Source organism: Chlorocebus sabaeus, chromosome 26 (genome assembly GCF_047675955.1).
Source record: "Chlorocebus sabaeus isolate Y175 chromosome 26, mChlSab1.0.hap1, whole genome shotgun sequence".
Classification (NCBI taxonomy): Eukaryota; Metazoa; Chordata; class Mammalia; order Primates; family Cercopithecidae; genus Chlorocebus; species Chlorocebus sabaeus.
This window is the reverse complement of record NC_132929.1, coordinates 112,759-136,746: the sequence shown is the minus strand read 5'-3', so window position 1 is coordinate 136,746 and position 23,988 is coordinate 112,759. Positions and strand designations below refer to the sequence as shown.

At 45.1% G+C, this 23,988-nt stretch overlaps 1 protein-coding gene across 4 annotated transcripts in view; it reads right to left on the bottom strand.

The window, feature by feature from the left end:
* Window positions 1-2,465: 2,465 nt before the first annotated feature.
* The window catches only part of TUBGCP5 (tubulin gamma complex component 5), a 43,079-nt gene continuing 21,556 nt past the window's right edge, over window positions 2,466-23,988 (bottom strand). For 2 of the 4 annotated variants that reach the window (XM_008017286.3, XM_008017287.3), the window contains exons 12-23: window positions 22,115-22,230; window positions 20,665-20,933; window positions 13,874-14,072; window positions 12,730-12,918; window positions 11,796-11,978; window positions 9,254-9,338; window positions 9,034-9,154; window positions 8,410-8,588; window positions 7,083-7,208; window positions 6,077-6,165; window positions 3,850-3,950; window positions 2,466-3,137 (exon numbers count right to left, since the gene is read on the bottom strand). In XM_008017286.3, the coding sequence (XP_008015477.2) occupies window positions 3,091-3,137; window positions 3,850-3,950; window positions 6,077-6,165; window positions 7,083-7,208; window positions 8,410-8,588; window positions 9,034-9,154; window positions 9,254-9,338; window positions 11,796-11,978; window positions 12,730-12,918; window positions 13,874-14,072; window positions 20,665-20,933; window positions 22,115-22,230 (1,704 nt within the window). In that variant the 3' untranslated portion in view covers window positions 2,466-3,090. The remainder of the gene's footprint in view (window positions 3,138-3,849; window positions 3,951-6,076; window positions 6,166-7,082; window positions 7,209-8,409; window positions 8,589-9,033; window positions 9,155-9,253; window positions 9,339-11,795; window positions 11,979-12,729; window positions 12,919-13,873; window positions 14,073-20,664; window positions 20,934-22,114; window positions 22,231-23,988) is intronic. The other 2 variants (XM_008017289.3, XM_008017291.3) reach the window with 2 other exon arrangements.

Sequence of the window (23,988 nt, the reverse complement as noted above, 5' to 3'; positions counted from 1 at the left end):
AGGATGTGAATGGGCTGAACTCCAGATTTTGCCTTCTATGTGCAGGAAATGCTGATGCCACAAGAGATTGTGTCTAAGGGCCCTAGTTCTTTGCTGCTAGGGCTATTTGGAATTCAGTGGTTATTTTTCAGAAAGAAATAAATGGTAAGTATCGTACTGAGTCATAAGTGTTAAGAGACATGCTGTGATGGTTGCTGACTTTATGTGTCACCTGACTGGGCCAAGGAATGCTCAGATGGCTGGGAAAACATTACTTGGGGCTGTGTCTGTGAGTGTTTCTGGAAGAGGTAAGCGTTTCAATTGGCAGAATGAGCAAAGATCACCTTCATCAATGAGGACGAGCATGATCAATCTGCTGAGGGCCTGAATAGAACCAAAAGGCAGAGACAGGAAGGGCAAATTTGCTCTCTGCTTGAGTTGGGATGTCCATCTTCTCCTCCCCTCCAACACTGGTACTCTCTGGTTCTCCAGCCCTTGAAGTCAGACCCGGGACACCACTGGCTCTCCTGGTTCCTAGATCTTCAGGTTTGACGGAGAACTATGCCACTGGCTGTCCCAGGCCTCCAGCTTGCAGACCGCAGACCATGGGACTTCTCAGCCTCCAGGACTGCATAAGCCACTACTTCACGAGAAATCTCTTTTCTATATCTATCTGCAGGGGCCTTTGAAAACAGTATGCTGAGAATAGATAGGGCTCAAGGACAGCATCTCCAATTGAACTTTTAATGAACTCCCGTAGGCGCCAAGAAGGCGGGCAGATAAAGAAGAGCATAGAAACAAAGAACTGAGTAGAAGGTTACATCTGGGAAAAGAAAGTTTGTTTTGCATTGCATTCTTTCTGCTGACGTGGGGTTTATGGAGTATAAATAAAGTGAGGCGGAGGCTCTGGGCGCGGCCGCCATGTTCTCTGTGTGTCTTTGTCTTTTGTGTGTTCTTTCATTCTCCACCACCCCCGGCACGGACCCCAACACTATCTATATCCTATTTGTTCCATTTATCTGGAGGAGCCTAATACACATGCAAAAAGTATAAAAAGAAAATATGGAAAAATTGAATACCATAATTTTATTCAAAATATAAGTGGTTAGCTCATAAAAAGTGCTCAGAAATATTGCCAGGCGCGATGGCTCACGCCTGTAATCCCAGCACTTTGGGAGGCTGAGGCGGGTGGATCACCTGAGGCCAGGAGTTCAAGACCAGTCTGGCCAACAAGGCGAAAGAAACCCTGTCTCTACTAAAAATACAAAAATCAGCTGGGTGTGGTGGTGCATGCCTGAGATCCCGGTTACTCGGGAGGCTGAGGCAGGAGAATCACTTGAATCCAGGAGGCAGAGGTTGCAGTGAGCCAAGATCGTGCCACTGCACTCCAGCCTAGGTAACGGAGTGAGACTCCATTTCAAAACACAAAGAAATACCAAACAATAATATGTACCAACAGTTCACCCTAAGTGAAGTTGGCCTTTTACATTTATCGCTATTGGTTGAAGCTATTTTCCATGTGGAACTTCTCAGGCACATAAAACATATAAACATTTCTTTCTTTTTTTTGTTGGAGACAAGGTCTTGCTCTGTTATCCCGGCTGAAGTGCAGTGATGCAATCATGGCTCACTGCAGCCTTGATTTCCTGGTCTCAAGCAATCCTCCCACCTCAGCCTCCCAAGTAGCTGGGACCACAGGAACTGCAGCCTCGACCTCCTGGTCTCAAGGGGTCCTCCCACCTTAGCCTCCCAAGTAGCTGGAAACACAGGCACATGCCACCATGCTTGGCTAATTTTTTTTTTTTGGAGTCTTGCTCTGTCACCCAGGATGGAGTGCAGTGGCGCAATCTAGGCTCACTGCAACCTCCGCCTCCTGGGTTCAAGTGATTCTCCTGCCTCAGCCTCCTAAGTAGCTGCGATTACAGGTGTAAGCCACCACGCCCAGCTAAATTTTTTGTATTTTTAGTAGAGATTGGGTTTTACCATGTTAGCCAGGCTGGTCTTGAACTCCTGACCTCAGATGATCCGCCCGCCTCGGCCTCCCAAAGTGCTGGGATTACAGGCGTAGCCACCGCGCCCGGCCCTTGGCTAATTTTTAGGTTTTTTTTGTAGAGATGGGGTCTCACATGTTACCTAGGCAGGTCTTGAACTCCTGGCCTCAAGGAGTCCTCTCACCTCAGCCTCCCAAAGTGCTGGGATTATAGGCGTAGCCACCGCGCCCGGCCCTTGGCTAATTTTTAGGTTTTTTTTTGTAGAGATGGGGTCTCACATGTTACCTAGGCAGGTCTTGAACTCCTGGCCTCAAGGAGTCCTCTCACCTCAGCCTGTCAGAGTGCTGGGATTACAGGCTTGAGAGACTCCACCCAGACAAAATACACACATTTGTAGGAAAGCTAAACCTAAGACAGCTTTTAGGGAAGACAACATGTGAAGCTCTATATAAAAAGCTTCTGTGACTGAAGGACAGCAGCAAAAGGATAATATAATAATTTTAAGTCCTTTATTTTGAATATCAGAATTACATTTTCAAAATATGATATAATTTATATTTAAAGGTATCAGTACCATAAATCTGTATCTTACAGTAGGAAATATAAACAGCCTGTATACACTTTGCACTGACACAATTTTATGTACACAACTCTACACAGTATCTACTGATCTCCAGAAAACCCACCTACAATCCATCTGTTTGGACTGCAGACAAGTGGTTCTTTTTGAGTCAGGATCTCACTGTCACCCAGATTGCACTGCAGTAGTGCAATCATGGCTCACTGCAGTCTTGACCTCCTGGGCTCAAGTAATCCTCCCATCTAGGCCTCCTGAGTAGCTAGAGAGGCACACACCACGTCTGGATACGTTTTGTGTTTTTGGTAGACACAGGGTTTCACCATGTTGCCCAGGCTGGCCTCAGACTCCTGGGCTCAAGTGATTCGCCTGCCTCGGCCTCCCATAGTGCTGGGATTAGAGGCGTGGGTGACTGTGCCCGGCCGACAGTGGACAAGTTTTACAAATAAACCAAAATTAAAAGATTCTCACTTTTCAGCTGCACATGGTGGAAATGTACATGTATGATGATGAAGTCGGAGATATTTCTCACACTGAAGACATTTAACTTTGTTCCATGCCAGCCATGAGTGACAGCGCTAGAGATTCCACTGCGGAAAGAAAAAAAATAAGGTTAAAACAACAGGTTTAAATAGTGGAAAAAAAATTTTTTTTTTTTTTGAGACGGAGTCCCATTCTGTCACCCAGGCTGGAGTGCAATGGTACAATCCTGGCTCACTGCAACCTCCACCTCCAGGGTTCAAGCAATTCTCCTGCCTCAGCCTGCTGTGTAGCTGGGATTTCAGGCATGTGCCACCACGTCCAGCTAATTTTTGTATTTTTAGTAGAGACAGGGTTTTGCCATGTCGGCCAGGCTCTTCTCTCAACTCCTGACCTCAAGTGATTCAGTCGGCCTCCCAAAGTGCTGGGATTACAGGCGTGAGCCACCGCCCCAGGCCAGGAGATTTAAATTCCTAAAAAAATTTTTAAGAAGTCTAGCTTTTGAAAAGAAAGTTACAAAAACTACACGACAGTGGAGTATGACAGAAATCTATTCTGCTATCGACTTTAATAGTTTTAGAAATCTGTTGTAATACATGGCATAACAGAAAGATCCTCAGGCTTACAAATATTCGATATGCACTCACCCTCACTGTAATGCTTAAAAAGCAATTCAAAGCATGGGAAAACTGCTAAGGGACTTTTCAGTTTTGAAATGGTGAGAAATTCTAATTCTTCATGGGATCAGTAACAAAATAATGACACACACTCTTAGTTACAAGAAAACACAGAGGTAGAAACATTTTAACATGACATACTCACAATGGGGAAAGGATCCTCTACAGACCGCTTTGTTTAGAATGGTTACAAGAAACATATGGCAGTTCTTAAAATCAGACTCCATTTTCTCTATAGATTCCATTCTAGAAATAAAAGTAAATTTCAATTAAGTGAGTGCATTGGGGGTTTATATGTAGGCTTCAAGATATCTGTGGAGGAATTTCAAATGTGTTTTGGTTTAATGATTTAAAATCCTAAATCTAAAGATTATAAAATAAAACACATAGCGTCCTACCCTACTTTAAAACAAAAAAGGTCAAAGTGTTTCAAAAGAAGGTTCATTAGGATATAAAGCTGTGCTGTGCTGTTTCCAGATAGTATCTAGTTCTGGAACTAGGAGGACCAAAGACACTCCCTTTTCCTTTAAACAGTTCTGTTTTTATTGTTTACAAGCATACGTTCTCTTTGAAATAAAGAATACATTAAGGATATAAACCTTAAAATTTGAAATTATTTTTAAAAAGCCTTTTTTTTTTTTTGAGATGGAGTCTTGCTCTGTCGCCCATGCTGGAGTGCACTGGCACGATCCACCTCCTGGGTTCAAGCAATTCTCCTGCCTTAGCCTCCTGAGTAGCTGGGATTACAGATGCCCACCACCACGTCTAGCTAATTTTTGTATTTTTAGTAGAGACGGGGTTTCGCCATGTTGGTCAGTCTGGTCTCGAACTCCTGACGTCAGTTGATCTGCCATCCTTGGCCTCCCAAAGTGCTGGGATTACAGTTGTGAGTCATGGAGCCCGGCCCGGCTGCCTTTTTTTTTTTTTTTTTTTTTGAGACACAGTTTCGCTCTTGTTGCCCAGGCTGGAGTGCAATGTAGTGATCTCGGCTCACCACACCACAACCTCTGCCTCCTTGGTTTAAGCAATTCTCTTGCCTCAGCCTCTTGAGCAGCTGGGATTACAGGCATGCACCACCGCACCTGGCTAATTTTGCATTTTTAGGAGAGATGGAGTTTTTCCATCTTGGTCAGGCTGGTCTCGAACTCCTGACCTCAGGAGATCCACCCATCTTGGCCTCCCACAGTGCTGGGATTACAGGTGTGAGCCGCCACTGCGCCCGGCCTTTCTTTCTTTCTTTTTTTTTTTTTTTTAAGAGAAATATCAAACACATGTAAGAGAGAACTTCATAAGGGGCTTCCATGGCCCACTGCCCAGCCATGGCAGGTGCCACCCACGTGCCAAGCTTACACCTCCACAGCCCCACCACAGTATTCGGAAATAAACCGGAGACATCAGAGCCACTGCAGTCATGAATATTTCATAAGTATAAATGTATACTTTAAAGATAAAGATTCCTTTCAAAACACAGCCACACCATTTGAGTCAGCAATATAAAGCAAGTGAGACTTCTATTTCCATCCCTGCAAGGATGGCTTCATCTACTATCTTAGTTTCTAGATTCAGAGTACAGCCAAGAGGAGATTTCCAATTATATTAGCACTCAAATGAACTCTTACCTACTTACTAACATGGAGTAAGTACAGGCTATTGTAACAACCCAGTCAACCAAACATGTGCTTTTCTTTCATGGTAGTAATAGCAGAACTACTATGGCACTGACTTCACAAACAGGACAGGTAACAAAATATTGAGCTGTACACTGGAGTTCACAGTAGAGGACGGCAGTGCTGGAGGGAACTGCTCCCGCGTCCACTGTCCCTTGATTCAGTGCACTTGCCTATGTGATGTGTGTGAATAACGAACACTCAAAATACAGTATCTTTCAGAGCTCATCCAAAATACAACTTTGGAGAACCGTCTAGCATGATGTCCAGAATTCAGTTTAAAATAATTCAGCAAGTGTGACTGGGGAGACGGGCACAGACATGACAGAGCTGTCCTCACTGGCACAGCCGAAGCAGGTGCCAGCACAGCGCTCACAACTGTCCTTGCCACTTCTGTTTGAAGGTGTCCATGATAAAAATTAACAAAACCTACACAACATGAGTGTAATCTAAAAATGTTTGCCTGTTCAGTTAGAAGACCTCAGATTTTAAAAAATGTTTTACTTCTCACAAAAGACTTGCACTTTTTTTTTTCCCCCCCAAACTCTGGGTCTTGCTATGTTGCCCAGGCTGGTCTTGAACTCCTGGGGTCAAGCAATCCTCCTCTCTGTCTCCTGAGAGGCTGGGAAGACGCTGTCTCTAAAAAAAAGGGAAGCTGAAGCTGAAATGGTTAGAGCGCAGATGCTTCAGAAGTCACATACTTACCGCCAGGTGCCCAGGCCTGCCTGCCAACCGTCTGCAAACATGAGGGCCAAGTTCAATACCTTCATGATAGCTTCTTTCACAAAGCTGACCTGGAGACCAAAGTCACAGAACACAAACTGCGTAACTAGGTTTGGACACTGATACCAGCACTTTTACCTATTTTAAATGAAACAGAAGAAGCTCCTCACCACCGTGACTTCCTTCTATGTATATGGAAGGGTACTAGGCTCTGAACCATGCCCACTTGGGAACAGGCACATGCATTCACTGAATGGAACATACAGGCGGTATTAGCAGTAGAGCCAAACCAACAGAACAAACTGTTAAGACCTTTTCCTGGGATGGCCACTTAAATTCACCAATGAAACTAGGATAAAGAATTCCAATGGTTTTAACACGACGGAATTCCGTCTATTCACATGAAGTGGACATACTATTAACTGCAGACATGATTTTCCAACGGAATCCAAGAGTAACGCAGAGTGAGTGCTGACTATCAAACACGGTCCTCATGTTGCTCTTAGATACAACTTCTATGGATAGGGCACTCCTCCTTGTTTTTTTTTTTGAGACAAGGTCTTGCTCTGTTACCCAAGCTGGAGTGCAGAGTGCAGTGGTGTGATCACAGTTCATTGCAGCTTCAAACTACTGGCCTCAAACAATGCTCCCACCTCAGCCTCGGAAGTAGCTGGGCCTCCAGGTGTACACCACTGTGTCTGCTAATCTTTTTAATTTTTTGTAAAGACAGAGTCTTCCTATGTTGCCCAGACTGGTCTTGAACTCTTGGCCTCATAAGATCTGCCCGCCTCAGTTTCCCAAAGTGCTGGGATTATAGGCGTGAGCCACTGTGGCTGGCCTGGGGCATTTGTTTGTAACCTCATTTGATCTGGTTCTTCCTTAAAGAATATTCTACAGGACAGAAGCTTAATCATCATAAAATTCCAAAGCAGGCAGACAGCGCCCCTCGCCCAGCAGGGGCTGCATCTGCAAGAGACATCGCATGTACCTTTTCTCTCAGCAGACACCGGTCATGGATGGTTGACAGATACCTATAGTGAATTTTAATCAACTGATCTAAATCCTTGGCTTCCTCGACTTGATGTTGAAACTCCAGCCCTGTACTGTGGAGAATCTTGGAAGAGAAAGACAAAAAGCTTAATCAGCAGCCTTGAGGACTTGTGTGCTGCACACAAATCTTCTTTACTAAGCTCTTCTACTTCTCTCAAATTCCTCCTTCAATAATCACATCTAGAAAGCTTCGTAAAGGACCACTCTTTAAAGGCTGGCTGGATACGCTGGCGTGCTGGTCCAAAGAGGATGGCGGGGGTCAGTCCTGTAGGACACCCACTTGCACAGTGAATGAATGAACGCCAAAATCTGGACTAACAGATTCCCTGGCAGGAAGGGGCAAGTACATTAAACTGTATATAAGACACATTGATTAAAAAAAAAAAATCAAGCAAATGTGCTACTTTTATACAAATTACAGTGAATTTGTTTCTTAAGTTCCTTTTCTCATACACTGATCTTTCTCTAAAATGAGTATAAGCATACTTCAAATAAAAAACAAACTAAGAAAAAACTTAAACTCTTATCATTTACTCTTAACTATTAGGGGCTTAATGAAGGCCAACCTTGCGAAGGTCAGTAATGCAGTCAGGGGAAACATGGAGCCCCTCTGCCATAGCTTCCCGTCCAAAACACAGGCTTCAGTGGCTCACTTCACACAAGCAAGGTGGGTTTCAGAACTCGCAGACCAGGTATAAACAGGTCTAAACAACAATTCAAACCCTAAATGCATACTGTCCTCTAATAACACCGCTCTTGTTCCAATTTCTGAACCCTTCTTTCAAACTTCCTCTAGAACTGGCTATTAGATGTACCAGAAAAACCGTTCCATTTACTTTGTAGTGAGTTACCTCTTGTTTTTTAAGAAAAAAGTCTATCACCTGGCTGCATCTTCCTCCCAAACACCACAGTGGATTTTGGCTGTTACTACACATTGGAGCCATTTTCTAGGGACAGCTGTCATCACTATTGAACACTAAAGGACTACGCAGCACGTTCTGAAGGCAATTCCAGAAGAGGAGCTGTGGCTGTGCCTGTCCCCAGGGGCTGCTGGACAGGAGGGACAGCGGCCTCTGGATACACACATTCCGGTATAATTACAAAAACATTCCTCCCACTGCCATGTTATTTTATGATCAAATTTGCTACATGTCCCGTTTTCAGTCTGTAGGCATTTTGTATTTATAAACACATTATGAGTAATTCTCTATGAACAACTGTATAGATAAGGCGATAGAACTGAAGCAGATGGGAGAGGCACAAACCCTGGTCATGATGTAGTTGTGCAAGCTGTTCACGAAATGCATGAGCTTCACTCTTAAGAGGAACATGCGATGAATCTGCTGTCTTACTGGTTCTTTTTGTGGTCCGAACTGAGCAACTGTGTCTTGTTCACGTACAAGGCCTTCTTGAAGTCGTGGTTTTTCCACAGTACTAACCAGTTCTATAAAAGATGGGAAGAGCACAGTGGACATAAAGAGCATCAACTCAAGCCCCACTGCACCATGATGCCTGTTTTTGGCAGAAACTCGGAGGGATGTGGCCCTGGCACCACAGAAAGCAATGGCAGGGGTGGCAGGAACCGAACCTCAGTGCCTCTGGAAGGTGCAGTGGGAAAAGTTCCCTGTATCACTTTTCCTGATCAAGTTGTTGAATTTCAGATTAACTGTACATACAACTTCCTGATCTTTCTTTCAGGTATTTGATATCCGTAAACCCACTGCTAGAATACGCACCATTTTGGCATTTCTATACACATAAAAAAAGATCGACAACCTCTTTTTTTTCTTTTTTCCAGATCTCCGTATGCTTCCCTTCCCCACCAACCTCTTTTATTAAGGGCTAAAATTAAATTAAATTACAATTTATCTGCTGAAAACAAATCTTACCACCAAAAAGTAAAACATCCAGACTATATTTTGCCCACTTTATTTGTAGTAAGAGAAGAAACACTTGATTATAAATTTTTTGACATTCCAAACTTATAACAATGTCCACGGGCCATGGGACCTATGAAACAAAAACACAATTAGAACAGAAATAACCAATTACTTGCATGTTTTAATTTTAGTAGAAAACACTGTTCATACAAAGAATATGAGCATATACCTTGTAGCTGAGGGTCAGACCGTCTAAGATATGAACAGGCAGTTTCTTCTTAGCTGTGTCAACATTTTCAAAAGATATAGATAGACTAAAGAAAGAAATTTCAGTTTTAGTTTGTGAAAGCACTATGTCACACAAAAATCCTATTTTAAAATAATTAGTATTTACATAATATTCCCCAAAAGATACTGCATTTCATAAAAGAAATGCAAACATTTCAACAAATGTATCCTTTCTAACATATATTCCAGAGCTGAAATTTGGATTTAGAAATAACAGAGAGGGGGAAAGCTTTTACATAATGAGTTTAGTTATAGAAGAGACACAACAATAGTAGTAATTAGAAAAAAGATGAAGCTGAGGAAGACAGTAAACCTCAGGCAATGGCTGGGAAGATGAAGCCTCTGCTGAGGTTGGGGGTGGGCAGGGGAGGACGAGCAGAGCAGCTCGACGGAGCCGAGCACCGGTGAGAGCATTGCTTTGAGAGCCCCATCACGAAGGGACAGGGTCTGCTTCTACACCAGAGGTGCTGTGCAGTGCTTCATCCACGAGTTCGAGACAGGTTTGAACGTGACTCAGGGGAAAGCAAGCATCTAACATGGACATGAAAATGTCCAAGTGCCAGGCACTATTATGTGTCCTTAGCTCATTTAATCCTCAAAATAGTCCCATCAGTGGTTCCTGAGAAATGTCCTCTTCCACAGGCACAGAGGCACTAAGAGGGGATGCCTGCATGCATATGAAGAAGGTTTAAAGTGGGGAGTGAACTTCCAAACCAGAGCTGTCAAAGGGCAGCGTGAACTGGCTGATTGTAACACAGGCACTAGTCAGAATTTGTAGCTCTTGGCCGGGCGCGGTGGCTCGCGCCTGTAATCCCGGCCGGGCGCGGTGGCTCGCGCCTGTAATCCCGGCCGGGCGCGGTGGCTCGCGCCTGTAATCCCGGCCGGGCGCGGTGGCTCGCGCCTGTAATCCCGGCCGGGCACGGTGGCTCACACCTGTAATCCCAGCACTTTGTGAGGCCGAGGCGGGCGGATCACGAGGTCGGACTGAGACCATCCTAGCTGACACAGTGAAACCCCATCTCTAGTAAAAATAAAAAAACTAGCCGGGCACGGTGGCGGGAGCCAGTAGTCCCAGCTACTCAAGAGGCTGAGGCAGGAGAATGGCCTGAACCCTGGAGGCGAAGCTTGCAGTGAGCCGAGATCGCACCACTGCACTCCAGCCTGGGCGACAAACCGAGACTCCGTCTCAAAAAAAAAGAATTTTTAGCTCTTAATGGCCTGATATGTATGCATTCACTCAGTGCTTAGTAGACATCTACCAAATTCAATACTAAGTTAGCTGCTGCACTGAGCAGGCAATAGAAAGCCACTCTCTCTTCCCTCCAGGGACTCCCAGCCCAGCGCAGCACATGAAGATGCAGGAGTGAGCAGACCTCTGCCGGGCCCAAGAATTGGAGAGTATGTCACAGGGAGGCGGGAGGACAGCACGTGCAGACACCAGAAATATTCTGAAATCCCTGAAATGCGAAGTGAGATAGGAGAGAGAACGTGGTGTGTATGTGTGCAAGACATGAGGCTGGGAAAACGGAGCCAGATAGTAAATAGCTTTCTCCCTTCTGAGACAAAGCTTAGTCCATTTATTAGGAGGCACCCACAGGGAGCACACGCATGAGTGATGGAAGTCACTGCTGGTGGTCTGAGGTCACTCTGGTGAGGGTCAAGTCTGTTTTGGTGGGAGAGTGAGGCTGAGAGACAGAGGCCATCGGGGAGGTCTGAGCCAGTTCTGCGAGGTCAGGGGCATTCTCTAGGAGGCGGGACTGATAAACCTCACGTGTGGGAGCTGAGAGAGACAAAGCACTGGCTCCAGCCATGTGAAGGAGGCCATCAGACCCTGACAGGCTGTATGGTGGCAACTTTGTCCTTTTTTTGTAGGGACGAGGTCCCACTATGTTGCAACCAGACAGGTTGCAAACTCCTGAGCTCAAGCAATCCTCCCAACTTGGCCTCCCAAAGTGCTAGGATTACTGGCATGAGCCACTGCACCTGGCCATATGGTGGCATCTCAACGTCTTTTCTTGTTTAGTGGCAGACTCACTTAGCTCGCCTCTGCCTCAATTTTCTTTTTTAAAATGGAGTCTCGTTCTTGTTGCCCAGGCTGGAGTGCAGTGGCATGATCTTGGCTCACTGCAACCTCTGCCTCCCAGGTTCAAGTGATTCTCCTGCTTCAGCCTCCCAAGTAGCCAGAATTCCAGGTGCCTGCCACCATGCTTTTGGTATTTTTAGTAGAGATGGAGTTTCACCATGTTGGCCAGGCTGGTCTTAAACTCCTGACCTCAGGTGATCCACCGCCTCTGCCTCCCAAAGTGCTGGGATTACAGGTATGAGCCACCGTGCCTGGCCTCCATTTTCTAATAAGTAAAATAATATTAGTAAAACTCACAGGAATAGTATGAGGATAAAATAATCTGTGTAATTCATAGAAGACTTATTGGCACATAGTTCATGTTATACTAATTTAAATAAAGGTGGCTTCCATAATTTACCGTGAACTATCCTCAGGATAACGCTGTCCTACTGCTTCTTGGAGTTGGACATTAAGAAAAGATACATTCTGCCATGTTTCCTTTTCTCTTATTTTATCAAAAATGGATGTGTAGAAGTCATACATGGTATCTCCTCCTTCCATTAAGAAAAAATTTCTCATGGCTTGCAAGTATTCTACCAACCTGCATGGAGAGAAAATGAGTGACACAAAGATCTCTGGTGTTCGTAAGGCAGGATTCTGGATTAACACCAGGTTTTGTACCCTGTTTTTAGTGAAACAAGTTTACCTTCTACATTTACTAAAATTAGAAATATTAACACCTCTTAAACTTGTTCCAATAATAAAAACAGCATAGGTTTTCATCATCACAAAGGTTATCTTCTATAACTAAATGATAGAAAATTGGGCAGTCACAAAAATGTTAACAAAAAAAATCCAAATCCCATCATTTATGGTGGATTTCCATCATTAATATTTAATTTTTGGAATGTTTCTTTCCTGTTTTTTCTACGTGTTAAGAAAACCTAGTCCTTACCATATTATATATCCTGCTTTTAAATTGCCATAATTTTTATTAACTTTACGAAGTTCATACGTGGGTATGTATATGCCATATTTACGGAGACGCTATAGTTTCAAGAACTAGTCATCTATCACTATTTAGTCTTTTTCATTCTGATAACAAACTGTGTAATTTTTGTACAAGCTTTTTCTGTATTTGTTTTGGGAAAGATTCTCAGAAATACAGAATTAAATTTCACAACATAGTTAAGAAAATATTGATGGTCAATTGATTTCTCTTAAAAAAATTGTTTACTGCATATCCATTTCCTACTCTAATAAAAATTGAATTGAAATAGATTTTAAAATAATCTCAACTGTTCAAGTACAATCAACTATTTACTACTTCCAAAATTAAATTACTCTTTTACCTGTAATCTTTTTTTAGAGTTTGCATGAGATTTCCACAGCAATCTAGATACTGCTTGTCAATATGAGGATAGAGGCAGGATCTCAGTGTTAACTCAAAAGTCTGGCATGTCACAGATTCCGACGATCTATCCACACATACATCACCACCAGCAAACTTCTCGTGAAAGTCACTCTGCTCCAAATACATCCTTCAAGACAAAAATGTGTCTTCTTTTTATGAGCTGCTGTCAACAGAATTCTCTTAAAACCCTAAAGTCCCATTTTTACCTTTAGTCTTGAAGTTACCAACTACTACAGAAAGAGAAAAATATTTCTCCCAAAAATATCCTTTGAGTGAACCAGTCTCTTGAAGTTGCCACTGCCTTAGGCTCAGGTACTAGAGCTGGTCTTCCTAGTGATGAGCGCTGGACACAGCAAATGCTGGCCATCAGACAACCCAGCACTGTGTGGGTATTAATGACTTACTCTAATGGACTAAGTGCTAAAAAGCAGCTTAAGCCCAGGACATACTATACGCCAATGGGGACCCTGACTCAATGGGTGTCGAGGGCCCACTCATGGCCCAGAGTTTCAGCATATTCTGGGTAAATGATGACACTTCCAGGGGCCCGAGGGCACAGACTAAAGTGGTACCACATGGTGGCAGGGCCAAGTCTGCAGACTTCCACAAATGACATGGAATCCAAACTATACACCTGAAATAGGGAAGCACAACATCTTGCATTCTGCTTGTTATAAAGGATAGGCAGGGCGCAGTGGCTCACACCTGTAATCCCAGCAATTTGGGAGGTCAGGAGTTTGAGATAAGCCTGGCCAACATGGTGAAACCCTGTCTCTACTAAAAATACAAAAATTAGCTGGGCATGGTGGCACATGCCTGTAGTCCCAGGTACTTGGGAGGCTGAGGTAGGAGAACTGCTTAACCTGGGAGGCGAAGGTTGCAGTGAGCCAAGATCACGCCACTACACTCCAGCCTGGGTGACAGAGTGAGGCTCCATCTCAAACGAAACAAAAACAAAAACAAAAGAAAGAAAGGACAGCCTACAAGCGTTTTTGTTTTTAGGCCTGCCAGAAATGAACAGTTAGCAAACACTGCACAATGACGCCGTTTCAATTCCTGACAACCCTGCGGGTGTGGATCACCTTGCAAAGTTAATGGCAAGCAGTGGATCATGAACGTCATCCAGTTCAAGATGCCTTTCAGCAATGGACTGCATCTTCATTAGGTTCTCCTTGGTTGCCTGTTGCTCCGCAAGAACCTGTGGAGTGGAATCTTCTCCATGTCGAAGACGGGACTGTACAGATTCCAGAAAGAGAGTGTATAAACTTTTTCTTTCTGCATCTAAAACATAAAGAAATATGTAAGGTGAACTATGTTCTGTTTAATATCAACATTAACTAACAAAATATATATATATATATTTCGAGACAGAGTTTCACTCTTGTTGCCCAGGCTGGAGCGCAATGGTGCGACCCTGGCTCACTGCAACCTCCGCCTCCCAGGTTCAAGCAATTCTCCTGCCTCAGCTTCCCAAGAAGCTGGGATTACAGGCATGTGCCATCATGCCCAGCTAATTTTGCATTTTTTTTTTTTTTTTTTTTTTAGTTGAGACAGGGTTTCACCATGTTGGTTAGGCTGGTCTCAAACTCCTGACCTTAAGTGATCCGCCGACCTTGGCCTCCCAAAGTGCTGGGATAACAGGTGTAAGCCACTGTGCCTGGCCCAAGAAATATTAAATAATATCATGTCTGGGTGCGGTGGCTTATGCCTGTAATCCCAGCACTTTAGGAAGCTGAGGTGGGTGGATCACTTACGCTCAGGAGTTTGAGACCAGCCTGGGCAACATGGTGAAACCCCAGCTTTACAAAAAAATTAGCTGAGTGCAGTGGCATGTGCCTGTGGTCCCAGCTACTTGGGAGGCTGAGGCACGAGAATCGCTTGAGCACTGGGAGGTGAAGGTTGCAATGAGCCGAGATCAAGCCACTGCAGTCCAGTCCAGTTTCGGCAACAGAAGTGACAGCTGTTTTCCAAAAAAAAAAAATTTCCCTTTCCTCTAGGAAGGTCTATCCCTGTTTCTTTACCTTTACAGTGTAGCAAAACTCAACATTTTTATATTCTCTGTTAAACAACTGCAAAGTTCATACAATTACAACATATAAGCTAATTTTTTTTTCTGAACAGAGTAAGATCCTAATCAGAACACCTGAAAGTTCCTACGATCCTGTATAACACTACGCTAACACTGGTAAGAGTCACAGTCTCACTGGAAAAAACACTTCTGACAGCGGCCCTGGTAAGCTCATCACATAAGAAGGAAATACTCCACAAAGTGAAAATAAGTGTTGCATCTACTCATTTCAAGTAGATACAGTAATATAATATAACATTGAGATGATTGAGATGTATAAATAAGGTCACATCTTTATCTTCCAAGTTTTTTTTTTTTTTTTTTGAGATGGGGTCTCGCTGTGTCACCCAGGCTGGAGTGCAGCAGCGCGATCTCCACTCACTGCAAGCTCCGCCTCCTGGGTTCACACCATTCTCCTGCCTCAGCCTCCCGAGTAGCTGGGACCACAGGCGCCCGGCTAATTTTTGCATTTTTAGTAGAGACGGGGTTTCACCATGTTAGCCACAGGATGGTCTCGATCTCTTGACCTCGTGATCCACCCGTCTTGGCCTCCCAAAGTGCTGGGATTACAGGCGTGAGCCACCGTGTCCGGCCCTTCCAAGTCTTTTTAGTCAGTTGATAAAATTTTTTTTTTTTTTTTTTTTTTTGAGACGGAGTCTCACTCTGTCACCAGACTGGAGTGCAGTGGTGCGATCTTGGCTCACTGCACTCTCCGACGCCCTGGTTCAAGCGATTCTCCTGCCTCAGCCTCCTGAGTAGCAGGGAATTATAGACATGCACCACCATGCCCAGCTAATTTTTGTATTTTTAGTAGAGACAGGGTTTTACCATGTTGACCAGGATGGTCTCAATCTCCTGACCTTGAGATCTGTCTGCCTCAGCCTCCCAAAGTGCTGGGATTATAGGATAAAACTTTGAATATATTAAATTGCATCATTTTCTTAAAATTTATGATCGAGTCTAAACTGCTCATAAAGAAATTCTTATCAGCCACGGTTCATGGTCCTCGAGGACTAACGCTGCACTGCATTAAGAAATGCCGGAAGGGTTGGGCGTGGTGGCTCACGCCTGTAATCCCAGCACTTTAAAAGGCAGGTGGATCACCTGAAATCAAGAGTTCGAGACCAGCTTGGCCAACATGGTGAAACCCCATCTCTACTAAAAATACAAAAATTAGCTGGGCATGGTGGCTCACGCCTGTAGTCCCAGCTACTGGGGAAGCTGAGGCATGAGAAATCACTTGAGCTCAGGAGGCAGAGGTTGCGGTGAGATCATGCCACTGCACTCCAGCCTGGGGAACAGAGTGAGACTTGGTCTTGAAAAAAATGATGAATAAAATAAAATAAAATGCCAGAGGGAGTGATGCCGGCAAGGCGGCTACCTAGAGACACCTGGTGCGCCTCCCCCAACAGCAAGATAGGACCAAAGCAACGAAACAACAGTTAAGACCTGACTGGAGGCCGGGGCCAGTGGCTCACACCTGTAATCCCAACACTCTGGGAGGCTGAGGCGGGTGGGTGACGAGGTCAGGAGGTCGAGACCATCCCGGCTAACACGGTGAAACCCCGTCTCTATTAAAAATACAAAAAAATTAGCCAGGCGTGGTAGCGGGCACCTGTAGTCCCAGCTGCTGGGGAGGCTGAGGCAGGAAAATGGCATGAACCCGGGAGGCCGAGCTTGCAGTGAGCCGAGATCCTAACATTGCACTAGAGCCTGGGTGACAGAGCAAGACTCCATCTCAAAAAAAAAAGATCTGACTGGAGTTGAAGGGCGAGTGCTGGAGTGCAGTGGGGGAGTGTGACAGTGCTGGTGACTGGAGGCCCAGGAGGGCAGCGTGGAGGCTCACAGCCTCCGCAGCCCCATCTTTTCTTCGCAGATCAGGCTGGTCTGGAGTTACGAAGGACTTCCCATCGTTGGGTAAGGGTGAGCAGAAGAAACCCACCAGCCCCCACAAACACTACAGTCCTTAACACAGGAGGATTCCACAGTTCCCACGAGCTCTGAGCCCAGTTTGGAGGCTGCTGGCAATTCACGCAGCTGCCTTGCCCTGGGTTAGGGGCACAAGGTGTGCCTTCCCCACCCACTCCTTTGAGCCAAGCTGTTGCAGCACGGCACCATCTTAAGACCAGAGCTAGGGCCGGGCACAGTGGCTCACACCCGTAATCCCAGCACTCTGGGAGGCCGAGGCGGGCGATCACGAGGTCAGGGGATGGAGACCATCCTGGCTAACACGGTGAAACCCCGTCTCCACTAAAAAAATACAAAAAACTAGCCGGGCATGGTGGCGGGCACCTGTAGTCCCTGCTACTCGGGAGGCTGAGGCAGGAGAATGGCGTGAACCCGGGAAGCAGAGCTTGCAGTGAGCCGGGATTGTGCCACTGCACTCCGGCCTGGGCGACAGAGCAAGACTCTGACTCAAAATAAATAAATAAATAAATAAAGACCAGAGCCATCTCTGGAGCACACCCTCCTCTGGGCCAGTAGCCACTGCACCTCTCCTGCAACCCAGCCACTGGGGCTCCATCCTCATTCCACCAAGGCCACAGGGGTGGTTGAACACCACAAGCCCAGCTATGTGGAGCCTGGGCCCAGGATCGGCTGTGATTCTGGTCCTGCACAGCAGGAGAACCAGCCCCTGCCACTGCACTTCCAGCCAGAGGAACAGTCTGGGAGCCCTGAGAGACCGAACCCACCGCTGAGCTGGCCGAACTGCTGTGCCATCTCTAGAGGGTGGGAACAGGCCCCTGGGCTTCCTACCAGCCGACATGCCTCCAGGCTGGTGGAGCAGTTACAGACCTGTGCTCAGAAACTGAGAAACAGCCCCCTAGCACCAACCCCTTGCAGACAGGCCCGCGGCCTACCCAGTGGTCCTGGGCCAGCATTCAGGGTCTGAGAAACAGTTTCAGAGGCTGCCCTGGCAGGCACGTACCTAGGCTTCTTGAGCAGCCTTGCGCTGCATCCATTGCTTAAGAAGAAGCCCCAGAGGCAGCGCCTGGGAGTCACAACCCCAGGTCAGCTGAGCAGCCACAAGCCTGCAAACAGCCCTGCAAACAGCCCTGTGGTCTGCCCTTGGTGGGCATGTTCTGAGCCAGCTGGCACCCATATCCCAAACCTGAGAAAGAACCTTGAAGACCACCCCCAGTAAAGACACCCTCAGGCCAGCAGAGCAGCTTTCCACCCACATGCTGGGCCTCAGAAGCAGCCTCCTGGGCTGCCACTGGCAGATACATACCTAGGGCTGTCAATAAGCCATGTGACCATGTCCCAGGACTGAAAAAGAGCCCCTTGAACTGTCCAGGCAGACATGCACCCAGGCTACCAAGCAGCCCTGTACCCACGTCCTGGGCCTGAGAAACAGGCCTCAAGTAATCCACCTGCCTTGGCCTCCAAAAGTACTGGGACTGGCCAGGCGTGGTGGCTCATGCCTGTAATGCCAACACGTTGAGAGGCCAAGGCGGGTGGATTGCTTGAGGTTAGGAGTTCGAGACCAGCCTGACCAACGTGATAAAACCCCATCTCTACTAAAAATACAAAAATGAGCCAGGCGCGGTGGCACATGCCTATAATTCCATCTACTCAGGAGGCTGAGGCAAGAGAATCACTTGAACCCAGGAAGCAGAGCTTGCAGTGAGCTGAGAGCATGCCACTGCACTCCAGCCTGGGTAACAGAGCAAGACTCTGTCTCAAAAAAAAAAAGAAAGAAAAAAAGTGCTGGGATTACAGGCATGAGCCACCACGCCTGGCCAGTTGTGCCACTGTTGCCACAAACCCCCTCAGTGTAGGCCACTGAGGCACTTGCAAACATCACTAAAGTGGATTACAACTGAAGAAAGTACATGGAGACTACACTACTGCATTCATCCAGAACCAAGGCCAATGCATCCCACTGAACCCATACCCCAAGACCCATTCATATGAATAACTCTTTACAAAACATACTCCATAAAATTGGAAAAGGTGACTTTCCCACCAGATGTGTAGAAATAAATGTAGAAATACATCAAACATGAAAAAGCAAAGAAACATGACACCTCCCAAGAAAACCAGTAATTCTCCAGTAAGAGACTACAATGATATAGGAAATGCTGGAAAAATAATTCAGAATTAAAATCTTAAGGAGACTCAGTGAGATACAAGAGAGTACAAATAAACATTCAACAAAATCAGGAAAAGAATGATTTGAATGAGAAATTCAACAGAAACAAATGTTTAACACACAAGCAAATTTTACAGTGAAAGAATTCAATGGATGAGGCAGGGCACGGTGGCTCATGCCTGTAATCCCAGCACTTTGGGAGGCCAAGGCGGGTGGATCACCTGAGTTCAGGAGTTCGAGATCAACCCGGCCAACATGGTGAAACCCCATCTCTACTAAAAACACGAAAAATTAGCCAGGTGTGGTGGCGGGCGCCTGTAATCCCAGCTACTCAGGAGGCTGAGGCAGGAGAATCACTTGAGCCAGGGAGGCAGAGCTTGCAGTAGCCAGAATGCACCACTGCACTCCAGCCTGGGTGACGGGAGTAAAACCCTGTCTCAGAAAAAAAAAAAAAGCAGCGGGGGGAACAAATGATCTCAACAGACATTTCTCCAAAGAAGTCATACAAATGGCCCAGAAATAGATGAAAAATGCTCAGCATCACTAATTATTAGGGAAAATGCAAATCAAAACCACAATGAGTTATTTCACCCAGACAGGATGGCTACTTATCATGAAAACAAAAAATAACAAATGCTGGTGAGGATGTGGGGAAAAGGGAACTCTCACACAATGTTGGTGGGAATACAAACTACTACAGCCACTATGGAGAACAGTTTGGAGGTTCCTCAAAAAACTACAAATAGAACTATACAATATAGCAATCCCACTAGTGGGCATTTATCCAAAGGAAAGGAAATCAGGACATCAAAGAGACATCTGCACCCCATGTTTACTGCAGCAGTATTTACACAGCCAAGATACGAAATCAACCTAGGTGCCCAACAACAGATGAACGGGTAAAAAAACTGTGGTACATGTATACATATATAACTCAAAGATAAAAAAGAATGAATCTTGCTGTTTGCAGCAACACTGATGGAAATGGTGGACATTATGTTAAGTGAAATAAGCCAGGAACAGAAAGTTAAACACTACTTGTTCTCACTCATGTGATAGCAAAAAAATGTTGATCTCATATTAGTAAAAAGCAGAGCAGGATACCAGATGCTGGATGTTGTAGGGGGAAGGGAGGAAGAGGCAGATATTTGTTAAAGGACACAAACAGCTAGCTGGAAGGAGTAGCTCCAGTGCTCTGTATCACTATGGGATGACGATAGTTAATAATGTATTATAGAGTTGCACACAGCAAAGAGGAGGATACTGAATGTCCCCAACATAAAGAAGTAGTAAATGTTTGAGATGATGGAAATGCTAATTATCCTGATCTGATCACTGTATACGTATCAAAACATCACTACGTACCCCAAGAATATGTACAATTATCATGTCAATTTATAAAAATAAGAAAAGAAATGGCAGGGAATTACTTTCTAAAGTTCCAGTCCTAAGGAATCCGGAGTGAGGAAAATGCATGTGGAACTTACCGTCGCTGCCTTTTCAAACACAGCACTGAAAGTTTTCAATGAAGACAGTCTTAAAAAATCAAGAGCAGCATGATTATTAATTCAACCACGATGATAATTACCACTGACATAAGAGGATCCGACGACTTGCAAACGACAAAATACTTAGGTATCAGGATGACAAGAGCGAGTAGGGTCAGGCGTCCCAACACCGAGGGACACACGGGAAGACAGAACAGGTACCTCTGGCTCCTGCCTGGCAGGTGGTGCTCTCCGCACACTGCAGGTTCTTCAGCAGCTGCATCGACTTGCCAGCCATTATGATCTGCTTCAGGACAGGTTTGAGGAAGGACACCATGGTGTGCTGCCTGCTGGAGGGCCCCTGGTCACTGCCGGAACTCGCACTCGCGTTATCACTCATTTTGTCTTCATTTTCTGTCTTTTCTGATACACTATATAGCGTGTAAGTTGCATACCAGAAGTCTCTGTGATTAACTGGAACATTTTTGTTTCTAAAGAGATTCAAAAGAATTTTAAACTCTTATTTCTCTTCCTTAAAAAACAGCATACTTGCTCTAGTTTGCTGTCCAGACATTACAAAACGTAATATTAATTATTAGTAAATGGAAGCAATCTTTAGGCAAAATGGGGCAGTTTTAATCTCAGCTCAGTTTAAAGAGAAAACGGAATAAATAGTTGGAATGGTATAAGTAAAATTTAAGTAAGCAGAAATAGTTTCTTGAATTGAAATTATTTAAAATATGACTAATTTGGTCCTCTTTAGAAGTAGAATAAAAGTTTACCCATTTACCATCTCCTGTGAAACTAATTTGCAGACTTCTCTATCATTTTCCCTACAAAGATTCTTAACTGGACTACTTTTAACAATAAAATGATGGTCAATCATCACTCTAGAAGAGCAGTCAGAGTCCCACTTGTCACAAAAATTCTCATGAGACTGATGAATCACAACACAGTGACAGACATGAGACTGAGTTGAAGGAAGGGTCAGTTCACTCACGTGAGCATTGCATACATATTGCTACCCTTCCAGAACACCAAGGACTTAAAATTATCCTTCCCGATGAGTTCAATGGATAGCTATCAACAGAAACCACATATCTAAATATACCGCATAATTTAAAATTGGGTTAAAAGAGCACAAATAGCTCTACATTGTTTGTATGATTCTGTTCAGAAAAATCAATTAACTGAAGGGAAACTGTCATAAATGGAATAAGATTTTCCGTAATTGTTTTGTTAAATATTATACTAAGGTAAAAAATCAGTAGATAATTCAGAGAAATAAACATATTAGAGGCATATTTTATAATTTTCTGTATCTCTTTACTGATAATTTACAATGAAAATAGCTCAAACCATCTAATATCCCCTAAACTCATTTTATGGGAAGCAGTGTTTACTAGCTCGCCATAAATTTACTATCATCCAAAAACACAGTTTGCTTAAGAAAAGTTGTGGAGTGACAAAACTTGGACAAAGATATTTTTAATCAGCTGGTATCACTGACATCTTCCATAAAAATGAAATAGAATTTGCCTATGATGACAAGTTCTGTGATGTGAACTGTGCTCCCTCAGTACCGTTTGAAACTAACGAAAGCATTCGATTTTCACAGGGAGGAAACTGGTGATGGCAGCCCCCAGTGACCCTGTGCTCTGCTGCAGCTCACCTCTGGATGATGAACTCCCTGGCGCCATCCCACAGGTGCCCATGCACGATCCACTCGTCCACCGTCTGCAGGTAAGGCCGCACCGTTTCCACCCAGAGAGAGAACAGCAGGGAGACCTGAGGCAGAGAGGTGCACGGTCAGCTCTCGGGGTTCCCTGGTCACTAGAATAAAAGGAGGTTTAAACATTTCTGAATTGCCTTTAAAAAAGTGATCGGATTTCTACATTTTTTGGGGGCACAAAGAAATTAAAAATCCAAAAACATACACTATAAAATCCTTATGAAAAACTCACCTAAATGCTGGGCGCGGTGGCTCATGCCTGTGATCCCAGCACTCTGGGTGGTAGAGGTGGGCGGATCACCTGAGGTAAGAGATCGAGACCATCCTGGCCACCATAGTGAAACCCCCTCTCTATTAAAAATACAAAAATTAGCTGGGCATGGTAACACGCGCCTGTAGTACTAGCTACTCAGGAGGCTGAGGCAGAAGAATCACTTGAATCTGGCTGGCGGAGGTTGCACTGAGCCAAGATCCCGCCACTACACTCCAGCCTGGCGATAGAGTGCCACTCTGCCTCAAAAAAAAAGAGAAAAGCTCACCTAAATATGGGATGATCATATTGTTTGTAGTGCAGACTGGGAAACTTGAGAGTGAAAATGACACAGAGGCAGCAGGTGTATCCTGAGACAGCCCAGGCAAGCGAACAAGGTTTCCCTATCGAAATCCTATTACTAGTGAAGCATCCATTAAGATTGAGGAAACTGGCTGGGCATGGTGGCTTCCTCCTGTAATCCCAGCACTTTGGGAGGCTGAGGCGGGCAGATCACAAGGTCAGGAGTTTGAGACCAGCCCGGCCAATATGGTGAAACCCTGTCTCTATTAAAAAAATACAGCTGGGCGTGGTGGCTCATGCCTGTAATCCCAGCACTTTGGGAGGCCGAGGTGGGCAGATCAGGAGATCAGGAGTTCAAGACCAGCCCGGCCAAAATGGTGAAACCCCATCCCTATTAAAAATACAAAAATTAGATGGGCATGGTGGCAGGTGCCTGTAATCCCAGTTACTCAGGAGGCTGAGGCAGGAGAATAGTTTGAACCCAGAAGGCGGAGGTTGCAGTGAGCCAAGATTGCGCCATTGCACTCCAGCCTGGGCGACAGGGCGAGACTCCATTTCAAACCACAACAACAAAAAAATCCAAAATTTAACTGGGCATGGTGATGTGCACCTGTAGTCCCAGCTACTCGGGGGGCTGAGGCAGAAGAATCGCTTGAACGCTGGAGGTGGAGGTTGCAGTGAGCCGAGATTGCACCATGGACTCTAGCCTGGGCAACAGAGTGAGACTCCGTTAAAAAAAAAAAAAAAAAAAAAGAATGAGGAAATTACTTCATTCCACTAGTTCTCAGAGTACAAAAATGGCAGTGCTGAGAGAAAATCAACCTCCTTTTTACTGAAATGCAATATTGGCTGGGCACGTGGCTCACACCCGTAGTCCTAGCACTTTGGGAGGCCGAAGCAGGCAGATTGCCTGAGCTCAAGAGTTCAAGACCAGCCTGGGCAACATGGTGAAACCCCATCTCTAGTAAAATACAAAAAACCAAAAAAAATTAGCTGGGCGTGGCGGCGTGCACCTGTAGTCCCAGCTACTTGGGAGCCTGAGGCAGGAGAATCACTTGAACCTGGAAGGTGGAGGTTGCAGTGAGCCGAGATTGTGCCACTGCACTCCAGCCTGGGGACAAAGCAAAACTATGTCTTAGAAAAAAGAAAAGAAATGCGGTATTAAATTGGTGTGAAAAAAAGTTATACCAACAAACTAGAAAACAGACCTAATGTACACACCCAAGTAAGACTGTAGCATTCTAAATTACAACCTCTAGTT